Source organism: Oncorhynchus mykiss, chromosome 7 (assembly GCF_057628025.1).
Source record: "Oncorhynchus mykiss isolate SJ-2025 chromosome 7, ASM5762802v1, whole genome shotgun sequence".
Taxonomy (NCBI): domain Eukaryota; kingdom Metazoa; phylum Chordata; class Actinopteri; order Salmoniformes; family Salmonidae; genus Oncorhynchus; species Oncorhynchus mykiss.
The window spans coordinates 15661801-15681675 of NC_143028.1; the positions used below are offsets into that span (position 1 = coordinate 15661801).

A 19875-nucleotide genomic window follows, 5' to 3' on the forward strand; every position below is an offset into this window, starting at 1 on the left:
AGGTGATGGAGTGCAGGTGAGTGTCATGAAGCGCTGGTGCGCGTGACGATGGTGACAGGTGTGCGAAATGATCAGCAGTCTGGTGACCTAGAGGTCGGAGAGGGAGTATACATGACAGTGAGACTTTCCCATCATCTCTGTCCGCTATTTCCTGTATTCCTTTGGTAATCGCCTTACACTTTGTAACACTGCCGACATCATGGAATTCCTATTTGATTTTTTTAATATATCGAGGCATTGTTGAGAATGTAAGGGCTATTAGTCAAGGGCCATGACCTTTTCATGCTGTACCAGTGGAGATAAACCCTTGGTGGGCACATGTGGAGCATTGGGGAATCGTGTAACATAATACAACATACAGGTTACCTGTACACCTCAGTTGTCATCGAAAGAAAATGCCACGTCATGCCATAAGTTCAACATTCTAAATATGTCTGAACAGAACATACGTTTGAGCTGGTACACCTGGTGTTTGACTGAGAGCTTTCCTCTCTTTATTTCCTTTAGGGACTGCTTGTCTCCTATAGAAACAGCTCTGCTCTATCTCATGTTGCTCTCCACCTCTCCACATATTGGTTATTACCCCTCACACACACACACTGTGGAACCCTATCATGACTATGTCCATGGAACATTAGGAACACCAGTGCTGCGCGTAACCTTGATCGATACGTAGGCAGAGCTTCAGCACACGCATTATCACATGAACACATGTGGAGACCTGGTGAAGAGTACGAAGACACAGATTTCAAAGATATGAACGCACTCACATCCTTGCCGCTGCAGCAATGCTAACCTAACCTCTCCAGAGCGGATTTATATGAGAGCAAATAGGACCTGAAACATTATTCTCTGATTTTTTCTGGGTTTTGGAACAGCTTTAGGGGCCAAGCGGTATTAGCAGCATGTGGTTGAACACATGGAGACTGACAGTCTCTCGTTAAGACTAGTTGGTCCAGCAGCAGTGAGAGCGGAACACAGGCTGAGGAGATGTGTGGGTCTTATTACCGTCAGGGTGAAAGCTAGTCCATGTCTTGTCTGCCAATTATTTGTAATAAAGCTGAAGGAGCCTTGTCCAATGTGTGGTGGTGCCACTGAGGAGAGAGAAGAAGAAGAGGGTCAGTCTCATAATATAGTGCATTCGGAAAGTATTCAGACCCCTTCACTTTTTCTATGTTTTGTTACGTTACAGCCGTATTCTAAAATGGAACAAATGTATGTTTTCCTCATCAATCTAAACACAATACCAACATAATGACAAAGTGAAAACAGGTTTGTGGAAATGTTTGCAAATACCTTATTTGCCTTGTGGGCATCCCGGAAGGGAGAGTAGCAGTATTCAAGTGTTTTACAGTCAATGTGTTGATAGAATTTTGGTAGCGTTTTCCTCAAATGTACTTTGTTAAAATCCCCAGCTACAATAAATGCGGCCTCAGGTTATGTGGTTTCCAGTTTACATAAAGTCTAGTGTAGTTCCTTTAGGGCCGTTGTGGTAATGGCTTGAGGGGGAACAGCCCTTGAGGGGCTGTGATTATAACCAAAGAGAATTCTCTTGGGAGATAATATGGTTGGCATTTGATTGATAGCTATTCTAAGTCAGGTGAACAAAAGGACATGAGTTTCTGTATGTTATCACAATCACACCATGGGTAGTTAATCATGAAACATACAACACCGCCTTTCTTCTTCCCGGAGAGTTCTTTATTCCTGTCTGTGCGATGTACTGCGAACCCAGCTGGCTGTATGGACGGGGACAGTATATCCATAGAGAGCCATGATTCCATGAAACAGAGTACTGTATGTTACAGTCCCTGATGTCTCTCTGGAAGGAGATCCTCGCCCTGAGCTTGTCTACTTTATTGTCCAGAGACTGAACATTAGCGAGTAATATGCTCAGAAGCAGTGGATGGTGTCTCCTGAGTTGGACTAGAAGTCCACTCCAAATGTTTCTTCTCCGCTGGCGGTGTCTTGGAGCAGCCTTTGGGATCAGATCAATTGCTCTGGTGGGTACAAACAAAGTCCTATTCCTGGTCGTAATGCAGGGAGTTAATGCCGCTCTGGTATCAAAAAGTTATTTCCAGCTGTATGCAATAACAAAAAAAACATTCGGAGCTAATAATGTACATAACACACAAAAAAACGAAATACTGCAAAGTTGCTTAGGAGCTAGAAGTAGAGCTGCCATGTCGGTCGGCGCCAACTTGCCATCTTCTGTAGATCAATGGAAACAGGATGCACCTGATGCTCAATTTCGAGTCTCACAGCAAAATGTCTGAATACTTATGTAAGTGAGGTAATTCTGTTTTTGTTTTTAATACATTTGCAAAAAAATCTAAAAACCTGTTTTCACTTTGTCACTATGGGGTATTGTGTGTAGATTGATTCTATTTTTTAATCAATTTTCGAATAAGGCTGTAACGTAACAAAATGTGGAAAAATTCAAGGGGTCTGAATACTTTCCGAATGCACTGTATACACTGTCAAGTCCAAAAGGATTGGCACCCTTCATAACGATGGGAAAAAAAGATTGGCACCCCTGTTTTGAATGCTCCAGCACCCTCTCCAATCGAGAATAATGACACTGATTATTTTTTCTAAAACGTTTTTTGAGATTGGAGAACATATTGGGAGGGATCTTAGACCAGTCCTCCATACAGAATCCTTCCAGATCTTTGATATCCTTCATCTGTACTTATGGACTGTCCTCTTCAATTCAAACCACAGGTTTTCAACAGTGTTCAAGTCCAGAGACTGAGATGGTCAATAGAAATTCCTTTGTGGATTTGATGTGTGCTTGGCGTTATTGTCTTGCTGGAAGATCGACTTGTGGCCGAGTTTCAGCCTCCTAGCAGAGGCAACCAGGTTTTGGGCTAAAATGTCTTGGTACTTGGTCAAGTTCATGACACCATTGACCTTAACAAGGGCCCCAGGACCAGCGGAAGCAAAATAGCACCATAACATCATAGATCCATCACCATATTTGAGAGTATTTTACACCAGTGGTAGGTTTGGTGTGGGAAGAAAGATGCAGAAAATATCCAATAGTGTTACTGTAATATTTGTTTGACCATAAAACAACAGTACAGTGCATAATTGTAATCTTATTTTGGTAATTGTAACGAATGGATGAATTAAACTCAATAAGGGCAGATGGGGTTTGTATTTTACAGTATTTTACCGTAATTGCGTGGGATTCGTGAAAGTATGTTGGCTGCTAGGTAATGTGTTTACATATTACAGAATATCAATGAATGCCGGTTTGGAAGCCTTGCTAAGGCCTCTGAAAGTGCAAGTGCTATAAAATACCACCTTTTGATATTCCAAACTGGAGGTGACCACAGGGCAAAGGACATGGCAAATACTGTACTCAACCATTAAAGGTTTGAGACTTGCTGCCACTTCAATCTGTCCCCAATACACATTTAATTGTTGTGGTACTACTACCATACATATATCAGTTAAATTGGTAGAGAACTCTCACTAATGGGTAGCACAAATGTAGCTTATTTCTGGCTTGTAGCTTCTTTCTGTAGCTTCTTTCTGGCTTAAAATAGGTTAATGAGCCAGAAACAACAACACCATGCAACCACGAAATAACTTGTTATAGCCACAAAATAACTTATCTTAAACCAATTTCTTTGTAATTAACGGTAACATACTGTAAAAAAAAAAAAAAAAAATGTTTTAATTAAATACAGTAACTTACAGAACTGGTTGCCAATAAGTTACCGTAAAAACTAGTTACAGTTTTTACAGTGTGGTCAAATGGTTTTTGGCGCTACAAAAATATGGTACAGTATTGTATTCTGTGGGGTGGAATTAAATTACCCTTTTGTAATACAGCAATTATTTCCCTGCCCACATTTTCCCACAATGCACCATAATTTACAGTATGCTGGAGTGTAGTGCTTCACAGTATTTACTGTTAATAAATGTAAAAATGTACATCACAGTTTTCCATTAGTATAATGTTCAGACATCTTTCAATCCTATCACTCAGAACTGTTTGAAAAGTTGCCAGTTGCCAATCCAACAATGCTGTGCAGTTACAGTAATGTACTGTTAAACCAAAGTTTCTTTGGAATTTAAAGTATAATTTACTGTTTACGCCTAAAATCACCCAGAGTGCATTGTCATTTATGCAATTTGCTGAAAATAATGAATATGATACATTACTGTTAGTTTTATTGTATAATACTAAACAACAAGACAGTTTTACAGTGTGGTGAGAGAGAGGTGGTGCAGGAGGGTGTTAGAAGGGTTGGGGGAAGTGTTGCACTTTGCATGTAAATGGTTGTAAAGACTGCTGCAGGGACCTGTATAGAGCCTGAAAGAGAACAACGAAGATGACATTTAAACGCAATTGGAAAGAGAGTTGAGGACACAGAGGTAATCAAGGGCAACCATTTGGCGTACTGTGGCCTGGAATGATGTATGATCCGATCTATGACGTGTCAGACAAAGAAGAAAAGGGTTTATTTCTGTTGGGAGGTGATGAGAGCACTTTGTACACCCCACCAAGACCTAAAGTGAGAGGATTATTTAACCCTGTCAGTCCCGAGACCCCAGCAAAAAACACATTTATGTTCAGCCCTTATATTTAAACTCACAATTAAATGTTTTACCATTTTCTTTTCAGGACAACCAGGGCTACAAGTAGAACACACAACTATTTGACATAAACCGTCACAACAGCCCCTGATAAAAAAGGAATTGACGAACGCTGTAAGTACAGAAATGGTTTGCTCAGTGGGACATGAATATCCAACTAGTCAGTGACAACTGTATTGAGTTTGGAGTTTGTGACAGCAACAATGTAAGCTTATTACAGTATTAAAGATACTATGTCCTGGGATTTACAATTATCTTCTATATAGAAGTGTCCTAGAGCAAACATGTGAGTGTTCGTGAGAGTCTCAGCCTTTTCATAGATTTTAGACCTTAGACCTCATAGACCTTTTATAGTTTTTAGCTCAAATCATTCAGACACTATATACTAAATAAAAAGAACTGTCCCCGGGCCCCTTTGGGCGTCCTCCCTCGTCTCACAAACACCGCTTTAGCTCAGCCCCTGTTTCATCACACAGACTAATGGTACCAACAGATGCGGAAGAAACAGACAAATCAAATGTTACAACCCAGAAGTCTGCTCAAACGCACAAGGTTTAAAAGGAGTTAGAAGTCCAAAACGCGCTGGCGTCGTGGTGTGACTCATTGGGTTAAGGACACTTTAATGATTTATTTAACCTTTATTTAACTAGGCAAGTTAGTTAAGAACAAATTCTTATTTACAATGATGGCCTACCCTGGCCAACCCCTAACCCGGACGACGCTGGGCCATTTGTGCGCCTCCCTATGGGACTCCCAATCACGGCCGGTTGTGATACAGCCTGGAATCTAAACAGGGTCTGTAGCAACACCTCTAGCACTGAGATGCAGTGCCTTTGACTGTTGCGTCACTCAGGATCTCAATGCAGCGTCTGAACATATTCCTGTAATCTGAGGTTTGCCAGTGCAATAAAAAGGTATTTGGTGAAGCAGAAAGAAAGTTCATCAACAGAAGGTGCTATCAAAAGGTTTCCAGACAAATCTGTCTGTTGTTTAATAGTTGGATTTAAATTCTCATCATTTGGATACAAAAGAGTGACAGACTCTAATGTCTCATCAAGATGACTCAATCGATTTTGTGCCACAATCATGAGATTACCTTTCTCAAGCAAAAACCCATCAGGACTTCAAATTTGTTCGGTTTTCCTGAAATTCAGAACATCAATCAATTTTCTGTGAAATGAGTCTGATGCCTCATTTTAAAAGGTCACCATTGTAATTGTCTTCGTGATTGACTGAACACGACTATAACACAAGATATCACACATCATGCAAAAGACAACTTTGTTAGGATAAACTTCACATGGCTTCTGATAAATTATATTTTATATTGTTGGGACAAACTTCATATTGCTTCTGATAAATTATATTTTATTTTGTTGGGACCAACTTCACATGGCTTCTGATAAATTATATTTTATATTGTTGGGACAAACTTCACATGGCTTCTGATAAATTCTATTTTATATTGTATTTTTTAAAGAGAGATACTATAAATACAACATTTTATTTAAATAATAAATGACGAATGAAAAACTTTAAAATGTCACTTGAATAGATAGTTACCTCTGTTTGGTTTCCATGTCTGTAGTCCGCCCAGAGCATCTTAGCATGCTTCATATTCCAGTTAGTTCTGTTGGGTTTCCATGTCTGTATTCCACCCGGAGCATCTAATGAAATATGTTCACAGCATATGCCATGTCCAGAGAAGGCATCAGGAGGCCGGGGAGTCAGAATAAGTTAATTAAACGCTGAGGTGGTAACTAGGCATGGCATTGGGCTGCCCTTCGGCTATTAGACAAAGTCACTCATACTACAATGCTCGCGCACGCTCTGGTGAGAAAACAAACCTCAACCCGGACCAGTAGAGGCCAAAGAACACCCATGTGGCCATTAGTTTTTTAGGATTTGGTTTTAGATTACATTAGAAAACTTTATTATCCTCTTATTTCCCTCTATGGGTTGAAATGTCACATTTTGTCGTTCTCAAATAATTCTGAAGTGTCATTAAAAATTCCCTGTGAGTCAATGTATTCCTGACTGTTCTCATCCGTCCCTGTCAGTAATTTAGTGGCCGATCTTCAGTGCCTACTGCATAAAAGCCAGACATGACCAGTATCTCTCTTTGGGGTTGGAACATGGTTTGCCAATCACACATAGAGACTTTGGTGTGAGCCCAGGGGAATACTGGATGAATACTGGATGTGAAAAGACAGAGGACTTTGACATCTCTTCTGTTTCCTCTTTGGCTTCTAACCAGCCTTGCCTAGATTCTGTCTTAAGGTCCTAGAGGGCAGAGGGTGATTTAGTTAGAGTAGACCTTTCATGCAGACATACAGTATGTAGGCTATGTCTTATGAGTCTATGAAGTTTATGATGGAAGTGATTTGTTTTCGATAGACGTTTGTGCCATTTAGGATGAAAGCTTGTGACAGAGGCCTAGGGATCATTGTAGAAATAGTTCTGTCTGATGAGACAAGACAGAACCATCATATCCACTTTCGCGTTTCCTCATCTCACATGTCAATAAGCAACACTGATCGTTGCTGATTATTCTCCAGTGTCATGTGACCACGTTGCCTGCGGCTTCAGGGAGGTGCTTTCATCAGCTCCTGCCTGTCCTTTGTGGATTATGATGATGCATAGGAACCATCTATCTGGACCATCATAAACTCCACACTTCTTCAATTTGAGCTATTGTCATTTTTCGAAGTGAAAGAAACTAGAGGAGCTGGGATCATATGAAAAGATCTGTTTTTATATCTGCAGGCATCCTCAACCGTGGAGGGGTTCGAGAGAAAATGACTCGCATCCCGCTGAGGTAGATGATCTGTCAATGGAGCTCCAACTGTAGTTTTTACTTCATAGCATGTGGTGCAGAGAGGAAGTGCTTAGGCTGTTAGCAAGCTGTGCTGGAATCAAACAAGCCTTGAATGACATACAGTTGAGGTCGGAAGTTTACATACACCTCAGCCAAATACATTTAAACTCCGTTTTTCACAATTCCTGACATTTAATCCTAGTTGAAATTTCCTGTCTTAGGGCAGTTAGGATCACCAATTTATTTTAAGAATGTGAAATGTCAGAATAATAGTAGAGAGAATGATTTATTTCAGCTTGTATTTCTTTCATCCCATTCCCAGTGGGTCACCAGTTTACATACACTCAATTAATATTTGGTAGCATTGCCTTTAAATTGTTTAACTTGGGTCAAATGTTTTGGGTGGCCTTCCATGAGCTTCCCACAATAAGTTGGGTGAATTTTGGCCATTCCTCCTGACAGAGCTGGTGTAACTGAGTCAGGTTTGTAGGCCTCCTTGCTTGCACACGCATTTTCAGTTCTGCCCACAAATGTTCTATGGGATTGAGGTCAGGGCTTTGTGATGGCCACTCCAATACCTTGACTTTGTTGTCCTTAAGCCATTTTGTCACAAATTCGGAAGTATGCTTGGGGTCATTGTCCATTTGGAAGACCCATTTGCGACCCAGCTTTAACTCTTTTGATCTATTTTGTGAAGTGCACCAGTCCCTCCTGCAGCAAAGCATCCCCACAACATGATGCTGCCACCCCCGTGCTTCACGGTTGCGATGGTGTTCTTCGGCTTGTCATGGCTCTTCTAAAGCCATGACATCATTTTCTGGAATTTTCCAAGCTGTTTAAAGGCACAGTCAACTTAGTGTATGTAAATTTCTGACCCACTGGAATTGTGATACAGTTAATTATAAGTGAAATAATCTGTCTGTAAACAATTGTTGGAAAAATGACTTCTGTCATGCACAAAATAGATGTCCTAACTTGACTGCCAAAACTATAGTTTAACAAGAAATTTGTGGAGTGGTTGAAAAACGAGTTTTAATGATTCCAACCTAAGTGTATATAAACTTCCGACTTCAACTGTACAGTTTCAAACACATCTACATTGACTGAACCTGGGAACTACTTCCATCATCCTTGATAGAAAAAATGTATACCGGTATTCTATTTTTATAAATTGCAGGAAGCATGTCAGTGACACTCGCAGTTATATTGTCTTTAATTAGTGCATCATAAAAATGTGTGTGTGTGTGTGTCTCGGTGTATCTCTTTGTGTGTGTGTGTGGCATCAGTTCCATCAACACTAATCAACTTAGTTAAAGTAAAGATTCACCCATTTTGAATGATATATCGTATTTGTGCATCTTTGAGCTATTCACCATGCAAGCAGGCAGGAATACAGCCAGTATGATGCGTCATACCGGCTGTATTTCTGCCTGCTTGAACGGCGAAGCACTCAGATGCACATGAAAATATGAAGTGACCCCGGGAATCGATAGAACACATATACGATATGACATTCCGTTATCCACCACGTTTCTATTGTATCGGCCCACTGCTTCTCCAATCTCATCCCCCAAATCTATAATATGATGGACCCCCCCCCCCCCCCCCGAGATCTACGGCTCTGAAAGAGCATTTGTCCTCGGATGGGGCCACAGTGTCTCCTGACCCCTCCTGTCTCAGCCTCCAGTATTTATGCTGCAGTAGTTTATGTGTCGGGGGGCTAGGGTCAGTTTGTTAAATCTGGAGTACTTCTCCTGTCCTATTCGGTGTCCTGTGTGAATTTAAGTGTGCTCTCTCTAATTCTCTCTTTCTTTCTCTCTCTCGGAGGAGAGAGCCCTAGGACCATGCCTCAGGACTACCTGACATGATGACTCCTTGCTGTCCCCAGTCCACCTGGCCGTGCTGCTGCTCCAGTTTCAACTGCCTTATTATTATTGGACCATGCTGGTCATTTATGAATATTTGAACATCTTGGCCATGTTCTGTTATAATCTCCACCCGGCACAGCCAGAAGAGGACTGGCCACCCCACATAGCCTGGTTCCTCTCTAGGTTTCTTCCTAGGTTTTGGCCTTTCTAGGGAGTTTTTCCTAGCCACCGTGCTTCTACACCTGCATTGCTTGCTGTTTGGGGTTTTAGGCTGGGTTTCTGTACAGCACTTTGAGATATCAGCTGATGTACGAAGGGCTATATAAATACATTTGATTTGATTTGGTCTAATGAACTGAAACTGCGATGTAGAAGCTATGTTGTGCTGATAGGCTGAGCGGTTTGCTGTGGTGTATAGTGTCCCAGAGGCATGCATTCATGGCCGTTGATTGAATGATAGTCAACATTACATTTTTTTAAAGCGATAATCCTTAGTTTAGCTTTAAAACAATATATACTCCCTGATGTCGCTCATTCTTTTATAGCAGGTTTCCAGGTGCATTCTCTCTAATTCTGGTGTCACGTCTACTCCCGATTCCCCCCCTTCAGCGCCCGACGTTGCGGTCTACTAACCACCGGTCCTGGCAACCAGAATTGCGCACACCTGGCAACCAAAATTGTGCACACCTGCTCCCCATCGTTACACACACCTGGACTTCATCACCACCCTGATTACTCTCCCTTCATATAGCCCTCAGTAAGTCTCATTCATCAGGCAGTATTGGTTTTTGGTTCCTGTTTGGTATTAACTTCATGATTACTATTAAACACACCTTCTGTGCCTGTTTCCCTGCATATATGTTACATCTGGTCCTGGTAGTGGGTACCCACAGGGATGAATTTTAACCCCGCACTAACATACCAGATTCAACTAACCAACAAGCCCCTTGATTAGCTGAATCAGGTGTGTTGGCTGCACAGGATTAACAAGTGTGTATGCTTCAGTTTGCCATGTACTATGTATTTAAATACTGTATTCTTGACAAAGCTCATTGTAATTTCTACTACTGTACATTGCATTGTAGTTACACTGTTTATACTGCACGTATAGATTGCATTTGGATTACTGTTACAGTGCTATTTAGGACATTTCTAAGTGACCCCAAACTTTTGAACAGTAGTGTACATTACTATTCAAGTCTATGACAGATCAACTTGTTTGTGTTATAAATTAGAGGCAGGAAATCTAACTGGCTGCGATAAGGCTGATATGTGTGAAATAGAAAGATGGGAAACTGTGATGTCGCTATTCTCAGAGGAAATATTCTGGCATCTGTCCGTATGGTGAGGCGGACAGAGCAGGGAGCAACCTCCCTGGTGTAGTGTTGACAGAGACGTAGTTTTGACAAGATGGTACACAGCTTATTTCAGAAATGACTTTCTTTGCAGATTAGGAGAATTTATGAGACGTACAGGAAGCTAGGGATATGAAAGCAATAACATACCGCTCAGTCCATACTGCTGTTTGTCTACAAAGTCTTGCCCCCCCCTACAGATTTGTTGTGTGTGTGTGTGTGTGTGTGTGTGTGTGTGTGTGTGTGTACAGCAACTGCAAAAATCAATAGTTCACTACAAGACTCTGTCATATCTGTACGAGAGTATGGACATGAACAAATCACTGACAGATATTCCATTGTGCTTCAGAGTGGAACATTTATCATCCACTGTTGCTAGTTTCTGACTGTCGACAGTTGTATAAGGCAGCCCTATCACAGAGAGCAGCTCAAACACAACACACTTTATTTACACAGTAGTGGCAGAAACCTTCCCAATCAGTCAGTGCTATCTGGGACCCTTGAGACGTCCCTACTCTGATTTGAACACAATGAAGTTGACATTTCAAATGGTTATGGGTTAGGTAAGGGTTAAGGTTAGGGTTTAGGGTAGGGACATCCCAAGGATCCAAAACACCACTAACTTTTCCCAATCATACAGAAAATCAATTTCAGCGGGACAAACCACAGGTTAGAAGGGATAGCACTCACAACCTAGTTTCTCTCCTCTTTTAACCTCCGTATTTTTCTTCCATTAAACTGTTGACTGTGGTTGGTGTTGCTGTCCCCCTCCTTTGCCTTTATTTCACCATGATGGTTTGCTTTTCCGCATCAGTTTAAGGATCGAGGTACTGCCACCACACACTGGACACAACATGTACAAGAGTCATGAATTATTAAAGGTTTTGACTGTCTTTTATTTAGTTATTCAGACAGATCAACCCAATGCATTGTGGTCCCATCACAGCGTGTACATCAGAAGGTCTCCCAGACAGCAAAGGATACAATGTAGAGACAGTGAAACCCAATCCATAGTCTGGGACAGGCATGTCTTAGCTCCATTTATTGCATTACAGAGAAGGCTACATTACTGTATGTGTGCAGAATAGCATCAGAGGGATAAGTCGCAGAAGAGGGAAGCATTCATGCGATTGGGACAGTTCAGCGATTTTACAAAACAACATATTTGTTTCCTTACTTTGAAGTCGTCTAAGGGAACACATATCTTGCTATGTAAAATCTCAGAACTCTCTCTTTAAGCTCGTGTGATTGTTATGTTGAGACAGAGAAACTGAGTAAATCACAGCTGGCCAATTAATAGTAGTCATAATTGACATTGGCGCCGTGTCTGTAGGAACCGGGGTCCTGGGGCCCGATGGGGGCGTTCTCGTCATAATGGTGCTGGCGACCTTGGTCTGACGACCGGGCCAGGTCCATCCAGTAGGACAGGTCAGTCTCAAGCCTCTGTGGGATGGATGTACAACAAGAGATAAAACGTTAACGGAATCAAGCTAGAAGACTCGTGAACTTGTTTGAATGAGAGTGATTAGAGACAAGTTGTTAGACGACACAGTGTGTGTGTTTGTGTGACAGCTGCAGTTGGAGAGATCCAACTCGAGGACAACTGGAGATGCAATGAAATAACATCATAGCAGATGCTTTGATCCAAGGTGACTTGCAGTACATTGAGTGCATACATTTTTGTTGTTGTATGTAATGTATGACCCCAGCGGGAGATCAACTTAAAGCAGTGTAAACATGTCTGAATTAGGTGAAGTCTTGGAAGGGACGGTGTGTCAGAGTTAGAGTATGACTGGCGTTAGTGGGCAGCCGTACGTTTGTGCAAGCTTTGTCTTGAACAATTAACTGACACGTTTTCTATTAGGCTTCATGTGACGAGAAGGTTTGGACAGGTCCGCCGCTGTTGGACGATGGACGCAGATGTGAGGGAAATATTACGGCCCCTCGTCGACTGATGTCGGAGCTGGGGTGAACTGACACACACACAGGGGACAGCTGCGGAGCCCGGGTAAGAGACATGTGTTACAGATACCGGCATTAATCCAATCACACAGCCTCGCCGGCTGCCACATAAATATCAACACACACCGTATAATAGAGCTGTCTAGACGGCGGAGAGTGGTTGCGTTGTGTTGCTAAGAAGTCATGTCTCTGTACAGCCTGGATGAGTCTGAAGCAAACACAAAAGACTGACCTTTTCATATGTTCACCGATCATTCCTGTAAATGCCACCATGGGACTTATACAAGGATGGAGATATAGTCAGAGGTTCTATAACCATATTAAAGGGAAAGAATTCAGATTAGATGAATGGTGTAAGGAACATAACTAGGAACATAATAGGAATGTGCTGGTGCTGTGCTGTACATTCTTCCTGTAAGCCAGTTGTTTGTAATGTTACATGGATTTGTATATTTAAGCAATAAGGCATGAGGGGGTGTGGCATATGGCCAATACACCATGGATAATAGCTGTTCTTGCATTGTGCCTGGATACAGCCCTTAGCCGTGGTATATCGGTCATAAACCACAAACAACCGAGGTGCCTTATTGCTATTATAAACTGATTACCATCATAATTAGAGCAGTAAAAATAAATATTTTGTCATACCTGTGGTATACCATCTGAAATAACACGGCTGTCAGCCAATCAGCATTCAGGGCTCAAACCACCCACTTTATAATACATGATAGTATATGATGCAGTTGTAGTTTACCAGATCGGATCACTCTCAGGACTGTAGGAATGCTTCACTGACCAATGGGTAAAGCGTCTGTGTGTGCAGAGTGCAGTGCATTGTGAAGGGTGCAGTGCACCTACCGCCTCGTCATACCCCATGTGCATGAACTGCATGATCCATTGCTGCACATCTGGCCTGCTGCGGTCCCAGATGTTCCTCTTGGGCCTCCGTAGGGAGGTCAGGAACTCTTTGGCCTTGGAGGGGGCCACCGCCACCCCCGCAGGCTTCGTACCTCCGCCCGCTAAGGAAATACAGGTAAGGAGAGGTCATGGGTCAAGGTGTGGCTGTAAAGAAGTTTATAAGCACACCTGTTTACCCACAGCAGGGTCGGAGGCAGGGGGAAGTGTGTAGGGAGCAGGGGACCTGTCAGTGACTGAGAGACAGAGTGGTTCTGACCGACCAGCAGCAGCCAGGAAAGACAGGAGAGGAGCCTAAAGGCTACATCAGCGACACTATAAATATCAACGGGTGTTTTTAGATTATTAATAAGACTCATGAAGCCATCATCATCTGAGACTGTCACTTATCAGTCCAGGCACTCATCCCACAGAGGACTGCGTGTGTTGCGTGCCATGGAGGTCTGTCTGAACATGACAGGGCTATTCAAAGCTAGACAAGTGTGAAAAGTTTACCGCCTGAGGTGGATTTGTCGATAAAGTTATTTATTTTTATTGAACCTTTTATTTAACTAGGCAAGGGAAAGGTGAATTGTTTTCCTGACATTAATGATGCAGACATGCGGATGTAGTTGTAATGAATACGATTGGAGACAAGAGTGCTGGTTTAAAGCGCAGGACGCAGCAGGTGTTTGTTAGCGACCACAGGAGGAGGCAGGTAGCTGGGTCCAGGGACAGGCAGAAGGTCATACACAGGGGGGTCCAAAAAGGTAACAGTACACACAGGGAAAAGGCTAATAACGTAGTCAGGGAGATCAGGCAAGAGGTTGACGACAGGAAATCTGACAGGCAGAAGTACAGGCAGGGAATAGGCAAAAAGGTGTCGTTAGTGAGGATGGCCAAAAACTATGATACACAGGAGGACTAATATGGAACTAAACAGAGCTCCGAATAGAATGTGTATCAAAACAAACAATACCTCACAATGATGGGGTGCAATGAACTGAACTAAATAGTGTGTGTAAATGACATACAGGTGTGTGAACAGGTGATCAGAATTCAAGTGATTAGGATCTGGAGAGTGAACTGCGTTCAGGGGGATCTATGTGTTTGAGAGCGCGAGCTGGAAGCAGACGTTACAGTAGCGTGGCTCAGTGTAGTCAGTGTGTGTGTAGTCTCAGCTGTGAGATGTTTCTCATGAGAAACAGCCATAATCCATATTACCATCTCTTTTCTTCAGTAGTCTGTGGAGCTTGTTCTCCCCTGCGCCATCTGTTGGAGACGCTCAGACAAAAGAGGTTAAATAAAGACAAATCAGATATATTCTACTTGATTTTAACATTACATCAGTTTGTATCCACTGTTATATCATTACTATGAAAGACGTACAGTGAGTGAACAACATGTTTGTATTAAGTTGCACCCCCTTTTGCCCTCAGAACTGCCTCAATTCGCCGGAGCATTTACTCTACAAGGTGCTAGCCCATGTTGACTCCTATGCTTTCCACAGTTGGGTCAAGTTAGCTGGATGCTTTTGGGTGGTGGACCATTCTAGATACACACGGGAAACGTTGCAGTTCTTGACACACTTCGCCTGGAACCTACTACCATACCCTGTTCAAAGGCACTTAAATCGTTTTGTCTTGCCCATTCACCCTCTGAATGGCACACACACACAATCCATGTCTCACTTGTCTCAAGGCTTAAAAATCCTTCTTTAACCTGGTTTAACAAGTGACATCAATAAGGGATTCTAGCTTTCACCTGGATTCACCTGGTCAGTCTACTCTATGTCATGGAAAGAGCAGGTGTTTTGTACACTCAGTGTGTATCGTTGTTATGCCCTATGACAGAGAGAGAGTTCATGTAAGGAGTGTCTAAGAAATCTAATTGTGAAACATTCAAGTGTTACAATTCTCCTATTAAGACGCCAAACCAATGCAGTATACAAAAAACCTAGTATATCCCTCCCTTCATACCCATCCACCATGTCAATACTTGAAAAACACTCAGAAGTTAATCGAAGTGTTACCAAAGCAGGGATGGCAGGGGCGCAGGGTTGTGTTCCAAATGAAAGAACTGCAAGTATGCTTGCTGTAGTTCCTCAACGGCACAGCTAGGAGCGCAAAAAAAAAAAAAAAAAACATAATTGAAGACTCTTCTTTTAGTCATAAAAGTGCATTGACATTGCTTAGGAACTGTGCACACTTTGGAGAGGTGTGTGACCACTTGGAGACACCAGTTAGTCCTCTCACTCAAACCACTTCAAATGTTTTTGTTGCACCTACCCCACATTCTCCAGAAATATTATCGTCACGTTACAGAATATATCCAGAGTATTTTCAGATTTTGTTTTCAACAAATGTGGCGAAAAGTACAGTAAAATGCACATAAAATCAACAGTGTAATGTTTGGATTCAGTCTTGTGTCAGGTGTGCCCAACTTTGGTCTAATCACCTCCCCATTATCTCCAAAACGGTTCCCTTTCAATTGTTACCATGATTATGCATATGCTTTTCATATTTATTCTGTAAGAAACATTTCCATGTAGCCCTATCCATACAGGCCCATTCCCACAAGTGTAAAGGGTAACGGATGTGTTGTGTCAATGTGGTTATTTGATTGTAGTCTGGTTTGATGTTAGACGGCCGGTTCGAGAGGTAGAGAACGGAGACCTTCCTCTAGCTAGCAGACAGTAGACAGTAGGAGGGTGATATTCACGGACAAACAATGTGACACGAGGGTGTGAAATCCTCCCTCCAGGAGCTGTGGTTTGGTTTGACCTCCTTTTGTCCTCCACACACAAATACTTCAATCCACCCTCCCTTATTTTTTTACTCTCCCTCCCTCTTGCTATTCTCTTGGTTTTACCTCTCCTTTTTTTTCTCCCTCTCTCTCTCTCTCTTAACCATTATTCTTTCTCCCGGTGAACTTCAAAAATCAAAGCTTCCGACAGAGCATCCAAGAGGGTGGCTACAGGGCGGATAGAATAGCCACGGAACTCTTTCAAAATCAGATGTCACACTGTCCTCGAGAAGAATGAAAAAATCCAGTCTCTGCTGATCTCAGCAATTAAACATTTAAAAAAAGAGAGATGGGAAAATGTATCGAGACAGGCGTGCAGGCACCCTTTTCCAAATCTCTGTTCTCTGTAACAGTTTTTGTCACGTGGCAACATACTATGACATTTGAATGCATCAACCTGCAAATGTACAGTATAAATGTGATGGGACAGTGAGTACACTCAATCACAAATGTACAGTATAAATGTGATGGGTCAGTGAGTACACTCAATCACAAATGTACAGTATAAATGTGATGGGTCAGTGAGTACACTCAATCACAAATGTACAGTATAAATGTGATGGGACAGTGAGTACACTCAATCACAAATGTACAGTATAAATGTGATGGGTCAGTGAGTACACTCAATCACAAATGTACAGTATAAATGTGATGGGTCAGTGAGTACACTCAATCACAAATGTACAGTATAAATGTGATGGGTCAGTGAGTACACTCAATCACAAATGTACAGTATAAATGTGATGGGTCAGTGAGTACACTCAATCACAAATGTACAGTATAAATGTGATGGGTCAGTGAGTACACTCAATCACAAATGTACAGTATAAATGTGATGGGTCAGTGAGTACACTCAATCACAAATGTACAGTATAAATGTGATGGGTCAGTGAGTACACTCAATCACAAATGTACAATATGGATGTGAGTGACGGAAGGGTTTTTACCTGAGTGAGCGCAGTAGGAGAGGAAGGCCGTTAGCAGTAGAACCTGCAGACAGAGGTTGTGGAAAGCCATGGTCTTCGTCTCTGTCCCAGGCGTCTCTCTGAGTCTCGGGAAGCAGTGGGTAGAGGAAGCAGGAGGAGAATCAGGAGCAGTGGAAGCAGGAGTCTCCCCACAGGCCCAGAGAACAAACATTCCTTCCTAGAGGAAAACCTGCTTGTGCCGGTTCAGGAATGTCGGAAAAGGAAGACCCAGCCAAACAGAAGCACTCGGTCATTCTCTCTCGTTTAATGTGTAGGTGATATGTTTGTTGGATGGGTAACACTTTCTTTGGATAGTCCATCTGTAGATACTCTACAGACCATCTACAAGCTATCAGTAACACTTCAACTAACCATAACCTAACCATAACATAACCATAACCTTATTATGTCAAACAACTGTCAAGCCTGACCAATGATGTCATAGAAACACTGAGAACAGAAACATTTCCTCAAAGACAACACAGAAAACCTCCATATCATATTTCCTCCACACAGTCAGCAGTAAATTATCATTTTCCTGTGTGCGTTTTTCCGACCAAGTAGTAACTTAACAAATAGCATCATGATGCTGCAATCAACAAATCCGGGACCATGTTTATGGAACACCACTTAAGGAAGTTTTCCCCTGGGGCATGTTTCCATGCAGAAAGAGCAAAATATCTCAAGGGAAGTACAGATGTTTCTGAACATGAAAAAACACATCCCCACAGAGAAAAAAAAACATTTGAAATAAATTTAATTTCCTTACTTTTCTTTGAAGTTTGTCAGAGCCCCAATATCATGGAGACTAGTCCTCTCTACACAGGTAGAAGGCAGTAGATTTGATTTGAAATTGTCCCAATTCTGCACCCTTTTACCAGTACCAGTGAAAAGCTTGAACACACCTACTCATTCAAGGCTTTTTCTTTATTTGTACTATTTTCTACAGTGTAGAATAATAGTGAAGACATCAAAACTATGAAATAACACATATGGAAACACGTAGTAACCAAAAAAGTGCTAAACAAATCTAAATATTATATACAGTATTTGACATTATTCACAGTAGCCACCCTTTGCCTTTGCACACTCTTGGAATTCTCTCTACCAGCTTCATGAGGTAGTCAATGCGTTTCAATTAACAGGTGTACCTTGTTTAAAGTTAATTTGTGGAATTTCTTTCCTTTTTAATGCATTTGAGCCAAATCAGGTGTGTTGTGACAAAGTAGGGGTGGTATACAGAAGATAGCCCTATTTTGTAAAAAAAAAAAAGTCCACATTATGGCAAGAACATCTCAAATAAGCAAAGAGAAACGACAATCCTTCATTACTTTAAGTCATGAAGGGTAGTCAATGTGGAAAATGTCAAGTACTTTGAAAGTTTCTTCAAGTGCAATCGCAAAAGTGCTATGATGAAACTGGCTGTTATGAGGACCACCACAGGAAATAAAGACTCAGAACTACCTCTGCTGCAGAGGACAAGTTCATTAGTTACCAGCCTCAGATCACAGCCCAAATAAATGCTTCAGTGTTCAAGTAACAGACCAGTGGCGACCCGTCATTCAGGGCCCCACATTTTTAGGCTTGCCTGTTTTGCTTGTTATTTTGACATTAATACGTGTCACATATCAGTTTGCAAACAATATAAAAAAAATAATTTATTTTCATTAATAAAATCATACAAACATGGTCTCTTTTTTGCTTTCTTGAGTAAGGCAGCTCCAAAATGCAGGTGTTTCAGCCTAGCTCAGTGCTTTCTGTGGTGGTGGGGCGAGCCAGCAGAAAATACAGAGCGTTGCGCCTGATTGGCTCAGTTTTCTGTCACTCATGGGACAGTACGTCACCCCCAAGTCTAAGGTTAGAGCTCGAAAATGTTTGCCCCTTGGGTTCTGCCATAGAGTTATATTAGAAGTGCCCATCCAAGAAGGCTTAAGGTCATTGACCACAGATAGAATTACATCAGATCACGTTATATCTACAGTAGCTTTGATTGGACTGATCATGTCAACATCTTACTTTCAAAGTCTTAGCTAGCTGTCATCATCATGAATCAAGTCGACAATCTACTGGCAAATCCTTTTTAATCCTTGTCATGTGAAGAGAAATAATGAATAGAAATTATACATAAAATGCATCGGTGTTCATCTGCCATTGGACATAAAGATTACACAACAAATTCAACAATGAGTCATTTGGAAGGAATCAGTGGCTAACTGCAAGCAGTGCAAAGCAATCAGTAACAGTAGCCTGCTATTCAATGGAGTGGCTGTGTGTGTTTTTTTCTGAGTTACCACCAGAGAATGCCAGACTTTGATGACAAAACCGCCGCGCCACCTTCATGTTTAAGTGAACACATCACAAGCCAAGGAGCGAGTCGAAAAATGTACTGTATGCAGCTGCATAAATGATGTACGGTAGCTAAGAAAGTAATACTAAGTGTATGTTGTGTAGTAAGCTGTTAGTAGCCAATGTGCCTCACCCTAATAATTTGGTCTATTTTCACCTCTCAGTTTCGTCTAACATTACTGTTCTGACTCATGTAGCCTATAACCTGTTTTTGAGAAATGCCATCATCTAATATCGTAAGAGATTTTAAT

The 19875-nt window shown here is 41.8% G+C and overlaps 1 protein-coding gene and 1 long non-coding RNA gene across 2 annotated transcripts in view; both read right to left on the reverse strand.

Annotated features, from left to right (window-relative positions):
• The window catches only part of LOC149982327 (uncharacterized), a 139437-nt gene that overhangs the window by 47076 nt on the left and 72486 nt on the right, over positions 1-19875 (reverse strand). The gene's annotated exons all lie outside the window — the stretch shown is intronic.
• LOC110527467 (augurin-A) lies at positions 11525-17736 on the reverse strand. Its single transcript, XM_021608741.3, has 4 exons — positions 17261-17736; positions 14733-14780; positions 13473-13633; positions 11525-12095 (listed from the first exon to the last, which is right to left on the reverse strand). Exons 1-4 carry the CDS (start codon positions 17448-17450, stop codon positions 11946-11948), a joined length of 549 nt encoding a protein of 182 aa, XP_021464416.3. The 5' UTR covers positions 17451-17736; the 3' UTR covers positions 11525-11945.